The sequence below is a fragment of the Capsicum annuum genome, chromosome 1, assembly GCF_002878395.1.
Source record: "Capsicum annuum cultivar UCD-10X-F1 chromosome 1, UCD10Xv1.1, whole genome shotgun sequence".
Classification (NCBI taxonomy): Eukaryota; Viridiplantae; Streptophyta; class Magnoliopsida; order Solanales; family Solanaceae; genus Capsicum; species Capsicum annuum.
The window spans coordinates 84,838,335-84,846,047 of record NC_061111.1 but is presented as its reverse complement, the minus strand read 5'-3'; the positions used below and the strand labels follow the sequence as shown (position 1 = coordinate 84,846,047).

The 7,713-nt window shown below is 40.4% G+C and overlaps 2 protein-coding genes across 2 annotated transcripts; both read left to right on the top strand.

Annotated features, from left to right (window-relative positions):
• Positions 1–1,128: 1,128 nt before the first annotated feature.
• LOC124897804 lies at positions 1,129–2,261 on the top strand. The gene is made up of 2 exons (XM_047411251.1): positions 1,129–1,323; positions 1,806–2,261. The coding sequence occupies exons 1-2, from the start codon at positions 1,129–1,131 to the stop codon at positions 2,259–2,261; spliced, it is 651 nt and encodes a 216-aa protein (XP_047267207.1).
• Positions 2,262–2,521: 260 nt separating this feature from the next.
• On the top strand, positions 2,522–5,077 carry LOC124897803. The gene is made up of 5 exons (XM_047411241.1): positions 2,522–2,605; positions 2,873–3,109; positions 3,962–4,135; positions 4,229–4,418; positions 4,596–5,077. Exons 1-5 carry the CDS (start codon positions 2,522–2,524, stop codon positions 5,075–5,077), a joined length of 1,167 nt encoding a protein of 388 aa, XP_047267197.1.
• Positions 5,078–7,713: the final 2,636 nt, after the last annotated feature.

The window sequence follows — 7,713 nt, the reverse complement described above, 5'->3', positions numbered from 1 at the left end:
TTCCCAAATTTTACTTTTTATTTGTTGTTTTTGTTTTGTGCAGGGTGAGCATCTTGTATGCAAAGAACACAAAGATCAGGTGAACCTATATTACCTATTCATCTAGAACCTCATCTTATTGGAAGAATGGATTGTCAACAAGACCCAAAAAGAGTAGCTGCTCAGCAGGAAGCAGCTAGACTAGCTGCCTTGGCAGCTATACAAGTTAATCAGTAGAATGTAGATAATGCAGGCCGGGTACCAAACCCAGATGATGATGATCTGGGTGATGATAAATTATTAAATCCGAGTAACCAAAGGTGGGAAGTCAATATGCCTACACCTACAAATAGGAATATCAACAGAAATAGCCATGCTTGGGTGAGACCAGAATGCCAAGCCTTCCAATTTAATTTGGAGGATGATAATGATGATGTGGTTGGAGCCAGTGCAACCAGGGCTATATTCCTCCACCCTTAGCACCTGGAGCTAAGTCTAATATTACAAGCACTATGATCCAGCTATTGCATCTTAAAGGATTATTTGGTGAACTTACGGGTGACGACCCTAATATGCATTTGCTTAATTTATATCAACATGCAAGTCATTTAACAACCCAGGGGTTGGACAAAATGCTATTCGGTTGTGGATATTTCCATTGTCTCTATCTGGAGAGGAAACTTTGTGGTTGAATGGGCTAAATCCTGACTCTATTACTAATTGGAGGCAACTGAAAGACGCTTTTCTAGAAAGATTCTTTTCGTCATCCAAGAAGGAAAGTTAAGAGATAAGATAAGCAATTTTAGACAGATTCCGACTAAAGCACTCCATGAGACTTAAGAGAGGTTCAAGAAGAACCTTATGCAGTGCCCAAATCATCAGATGACCAATATCCACTTGATGGAGATATTATATTAGGCCTTGAACTCTGTGACGAAGCTAGTAGTTGACAATGCATAAGGTGGGTCATTCATGGATCTCACCTTCCCTGAAGCAGTTAACATGCTTGATCATATAATGAAGCAAAGTAGAGCTTGGCATACCAGAGATTCTGAGGTAGCAAGCTCTACTGTATCTACAGGCATGACTGTAGAATAGAGGCAAAAAGAATAAGAGCATGACCAGGACATGGCTCACATAAAAACACAGATGGATCTTTTCGTTAAGCATTTGTTATCGGGAAAGACAAAGAAGGTTAAAGCTGTAGCATCACAGGAAAGGGCTGACTTTTATTCTGAGAAAAAAGCCAATTACTTGAACAATCAGGGGGTTTCTAAGGCGGTGGAAAAGGAAACCAAGGTTGGAACTACTATGATAAATCTAGATATAAGGACTGTGATCAAGGTAATTATAAAAGTAAGGGCGACAGGAGTGGGTTGTATGTCCCTCCTGGAAACCGTAAGGCTGCTGCAACTAGTTCGTGGAAGATATCCATGGAGGACATGATGGCCAAGATATTGAAGGGAGTAGAAGCAACAAGTACCAGGGTGACTGAGATAAAAATTTAGTTATCGTCAACTAACCAACTAGTCAACTCTCACTCTACTTCGATAAAATAGTTGGAGCAGCAAATGAACTAACTTTCTGCTGCATTCAATTAGAGAAAGGTTGGCACCCTCCCAAGCGACATAGTGCAAAACCCAAAGAAGGATGGGTCATGTATGGCAGTCACTACTAGAAGTGGTAAGGTATTAGCAAGCCCTTATGTGGGCAATCCTATAGTTGATATAGTAGTAGATAATGTTGAAGAAGCATAGATCGATCATCCAATGGAGTTTAGGAAATCAGATGAGGTTATTGATAATGCACCATCCAATAGTAAATAGGTTGATAAGTTGGAGAAGAATAATGGAAAGGAGACAGAAGTGGTGATTACCACTTTTCCAAAGCCACCTCCTCCATTTCCCAATCAGCTAAAGAAAAAAGGCAACAACATAAAGTTCAGCAAATTCATGGCTACGCTTAAGCAGTTAACAATTAATCTACCATTGGTGGAGGCATTGGAGCAAATTCCCAGGTACGCAAAGTTCATAAAAGATCTTATCATGAAGAAGTGGTCAGTTACTTTTAAGCTGATGGACAACCTCCATCATTGTGGTGCTATTTCCATAAGGTCTCTAGTGCTTCAAAAGGTAGATCTGGGAGCATTTACCATCCCATGCACTATTAGGCCTCTTGACTTTGCAAAAGCTCTATGCGACTTGGGAGCTAGCATCAATCTGATGCCGCTGGATGTTTATAAAAAGTTGGGTTTGGGAGACACCACACCTACTAACATGTGACTTATGATGGTAGATAGGTCGATAAAATGACCTATTGGTATTTTGTTTGATGTGATGGTAAAGGTTTCCAGTTTTATATTTCTTCCGTATTTCATTATTCTGGACTGTGAGGTGGACTTTGAAGTGCCCATAATCTTAGGTCGACCTTTTCTCGCAATCAGAAGTGTGCTGATTGATTATAAGCTAATGAGCTCTTATTTAGGCTGAATGATGAAGTGGTGCGATTTGATGTATACCAATCAATGAAGTAGTAGAAAGAAATGAGTGTATTTTCCATTGTGGATGTCTATTATGAGGAGGACCAGGAAGTGCTGATTGAAGAGAAATTTGTTGTTGAGACATTTGTAATTGTGTTGATGAATTTTGATTAGGATGGTATAGAAGATTATGAGGAGACAGTATGTGCCTTAACGGGCTTGGGGTCTTACTTATATGCACCCAAGAAGTTGGATTTGGACTTAAAATATCATCCAAACCCACCTATTAAGCCTTCTATAGAAGAACTACCTATCCTGGAGATGAAAGAGCTACCTAGTCATTTGAGGTATGTGTTCTTGGACTGTGGGAATACACTACCTATTATTATTGCGGCTGACCTGGGCAAGCAATAGGTGGAAGCCCTTATCTCTGTTCTTAAGAGATATAAGAGGGCTATTGGTTGGACAATTGCAGACATCATCAGCATCCCTCCTGGTGTATACACCCATAAAATCCAGCTGGAGGAGGATTATGTCTCGACTACTGAGCATCAGCGTTGCCTAAACCCACCTATGCAAGAGGTGGTGAAGAAGGAGATCATCAAGTGGATAGATACAGTAGTGGTTTATCCTATATCCGACAGTAAGTGGGTGAGTCCTTTTCAGCGCATGCCTAAGAAAGGTTGCATGAAAATGGTGGCTAACAAAAAGAATGAGTTGATTCCACTCAGACTTGTTACTGGGTGGAGGGTTTGCATGGATTACCAAAAACTCAACTTGTGAAAATTGAAGGATCACTTCCCAATGCCCTTCATGGATCAAATGCTACACCGACTGGATGTAAGAGGTTGGTATTATTTCTTAGATGGGTATTCTAGTTACAACCAGATTTCCATTGCTCCTGAGATCAGGAGAAGATGATATTCACATGTCCATACAGTACGTTTTCTTTTAAGAGAATGACTTTCGGGTTATGTAATGCCTCCGCCAGTTTTTAGTGGTGCATGATGTTGACCTTTTTTCATAAGGTTGAAGACACCCTGGAGGAGTTTATGGATGATTTTTCAATTGTCAGTGATTCCTTTGATCTATGCTTACTAAATCTGAGTCGGGCATTATAACGGTATAAAGAGTTCAACCTTGTCCTTAACTGGGAAAAATGCCAATTCATGGTGAAGGAATGCATTATGCTCAGTCATTGAATTTCAACTAAATGTATTAAGGCAGATAGGCAAAGGTTGAAGTTAGTGATAAACTACCCCCTCCTATCTCAGTTAAAGGGGTACGCAGTTTTTTTGGCCATGTAAGGATTTACCGCAGATTCATAAAGTATTTCTCAAAGATTGCAAACCCTCTTTTCAAAATCTTGGAGAAGGAAACTAAATTTGTTTTTGATGACGACTACAGAAAGGCCGTTGAATGCCTGAAGTTGAAGCTAGTGGAAGCTCCAATTATTGTTGCTTCTGATTGGATAAAATCGTTTGAGATTATGTGTGATGCCAGCTGAGTGGCACCTGGAGCTATTCTCGGACAAAAGAAAGAGAATTTGTTCTATCCGATATATTATGCAAGCAAGGCCCTAAATCAGGCTCAGAAGAATATATGGTGATAGAGCAGGAACTTCTAGAAGTGGTGTATCCTTTTGAGAAATTTCGGGCATATTTGCTAGGTACCAAGGTAGTGGTACACACAGACCATGTTGCATTGAGGTACCTAATGGAGAAGAAGGATATTAAACCAAGGTTGATCTAGTAAGTAATGCTACTTCAGGAATTTGACTTTGAGGTCAAGGATCATAAGGGATGTGAGAATCAGGTGGCTGATCACTTATCCAGACTCAAAGGTGAGCAGGCAGTAAAAGACGAGCTTGAGATTGATGATTCCTTTCCTGATAAGAAAGCATTAGATGCAGTGCTTGAAAAAGTACCTTGGTATGCTGAATTTGCAAATTTTGTGGTAAGTGAGATGGTACCAGAGAATCTTTCCTTTTATCAAAAGAAAAAGTTTCTCCATGATATGACCTATTACTTCTGGGATGAGCCGTATCTTTTTTGGCGATGTGCAGATGGTATTATTAGACGGTGTATCCCAGAAGTAGATATGTTGAGTTTATTTGAAGCAATCCATGCTTCCCCAGTTGGAGGCCACCATACTGGTGATCGGACTGCAAGGAAAGTGCTTCAGAGTGGCTACTATTGGCCTGCCTTGTTCAAGGATGCTTACGAGTTCATAAAGATATGTTACCAATGTCAAAGGCAAGGGTCAATCTCAAAATTCCATGATATTCCAATATCCAAGATGTTGGACGTAGAGTTGTTTGATGTCTGGGGAATTGACTTTATGGGACCCTTCATGATCTCATTTGGGATGAAATACATATTGGTCTCCATTGACTATGTGTCAAAATGGATTGAGGCAGTGGCTCTAGCAGATAATGAAGGGAGGCGAGTCATTGCATTCTTGAGAAGAAGTATCTTCTATCTCTTTGGAGTACCACGTACCATCATAAGCGATGGAGGATCATACTTTTGCAACAAGATATTCCGAGCCGCATTGGCAAAATATGGAGTTAAGCAGCATAAAGCGGCTATGCCATACCACCCAAAAATAAGTGGGTAGGTGGAAATCTCCAATCGGGAAATCAAGTCTATCCTTGCCAAAACTGTGAATCCTAACAGGAAGGATTGGTCTAGGAAGATGGACGATGCATTATGGGCATATCGAACAGCTTTCAAGACGCCTATTAGCGTGTCGTCATTCCAATTAGCTTATGGTAAGGCATGTCATTTACCGATTGAGATAGAGCATAAAGCGTTATGGGCACTGAAGCGACTTAATCTGAACTGGAATGAGGCAACAAATATGAGATTGGGGCGACTTAATGAGATGGATGAGTTCCATCTTGGAGCTTATGACCGGGCTGATGTATACAAGGAAAGAATAAAGAAGTATCACGCCCGTAGAATTGAAAAGCAGGATTTCCATAGCGTTGACTTAGTGCTTCTATTAAACTCCAGACTTAAACTATTTCCAGGTAAGCTCAGATCCAAATGGTTTGGCCCATTTAAAGTAAGTCAAGTCTACTCATCTGGAGTAGTGGAACTTAAAAATGAAGACAGAAATATCTTCAAGGTAAATGGGCAATGTGTGAAAATGTATATTGGTCCAAAGGACTCGATAAAAAGTATTGCTACTTTCTATCTCGATGAAGTCTAAGTAATTGAGATAACTAAGTCGTGCCGCGATGATAAATCAGGCGCTAGTGGGAGACAACCCACATTGTGTTGTTGTATATCATTAATTTAGGTTATTTTGTTGTTTGCTTTGTTGATTTGTACAAGCTGAAGGGTTTATGGAAGTGTGCCGGCATAACAGTGTAGGGAAAATAGAAGTAGATGAAGTTTCAGGTAACCGACGGGTCACTCGACGGACCGTCATGGTCTCACGTACCATCGTAGTGATCATCGCGACAATGTCCAGATACCCGGAAACTGGAAAAGAAGCAATGGATTGACCGATGGACCATTGCAAATTTGATGGACCATTGAACAAACCATTGTTGATAAGTCACAAGGTATGTTCACTAGATTGGGATGACGGTTTGATCGATGGACCATTGCATATTCGATGAACCATCGAATGAACCATCTCATTTAACCCTATTTCAGCAGGTTGGGTTTGACCAATTTAAATAGATAAATTTTTCATCCTCATCTGACCCAAACAATTTTAAATAGATAATTTGAAGCAATTGAGTAACCCCTATATTATTCAACGCACCTGAAACCTTTCATTTTCTCTGAAAACTTTCTACTTCTCTTTTCACTCCTCTATTAAAACTTCATCTACTCATTATTCTTTCACTCACAAACAACAAAAGTTCTCCACAAAAATAAGTTGTCATACTGTGTCCTGTGTTTAGAGTGCAAGTCAAGGATAGAATCAAGTGAAGCAATGGTAAGGTATGAACTATTCTTTACTCTTTATGTTGCTAAACATTAAGAATCAAGAAATCATGTGAAGGTTCTAATGGTGAAGAAATTTTCTTTTATCTTGAAGTTCTTATGTGTGGGTCTGAACTAATTTGAAACCTGACAAAATCCTGGGTAAAGTATGAGTAGCCCATGGATCAAGAAAAGCAAATTGAGTAGTGGATTAATGGTGAAAATGCCATGAAAACTCATGCTTGAAATGAAAGGGTGCAAAGTGTTCTACAAAATGTCGAAATAAAGCCTAAAAGAGAAAAATGGTAGGCAACGATCAATACGATGGACCGTCGGATACTCGATGACCCATCGCATGAACCATCGCCACTTCCTCAGAATCAATGTAACTGTAATGACCCCAACGGTTTGGGTCGATGGACTATCGCAGGACCGATGGACCATTGCCCTAGCCTTCGCTGGTCCATAATTATTCTTGCTTCATAGTTTAAGTCTGTAAATTGATAACGTATCACTTGCAGGTACCATGGAAAGCATATTTCCAACCATCAGAGGTAGAGGTAAAGGCCAAGGGGCCAGGAAACAGCAGGCACAAATTGAGGACGCACCGAAACGCAACACCCGACAGAATCGCCAAGTGATTCTTTATCCTTCCGGTCTGAGGAGGAGGGTGAAAGTAGTAGCCATAGCAGCTCAAGATCAATTCCAGTTGAGGAAGAGGTTGAAGTACCTTACCCCATCTAAGAGGAGAGTCTTAAACAAGAGGACCCAAATTTGGTTCGGCGCAAAGATCTGCAAGTGTGGGAAGTTATACGATGGCAGATTGAGGGTGCCCGAGAGAATTTCTACAATGTTCTGGCACCAACAGAAAGAGTAACCATAAAGAGGGCTATTTTTGAAGAGTATCAAATTATGACCACGACCTTGTAGGAATACCCACAGCTTGAATGCCGATTCAATATGTACGAACTGGCATGGATGAGTAGGCCGCTAGGAACCTATCAACCGAATCTAGTCCAAGAATGTTTCACTAATTATTTGGTGTTTCTTGAGAAAAACCATTCCTGCTCGTGGATTTGATATTGACATTTTAGAGAAGACTTTGAATAGGTTCTTATTTAGGCCCGACTACCAGATACCAGGGGCAATTCCTGAGTTGGAGCATCGATTATTCACACGGGCTACACAAAGGCCCTAGTTAGTGAGGATCCTGATAGACAGGCCTTGTTGTGTTGTTAGTCCACTTAGCCAAATGATTGACCCACCAAAAACATTGCATTCCCTTTGTCAATCCTGTTGATCTGTGTTATT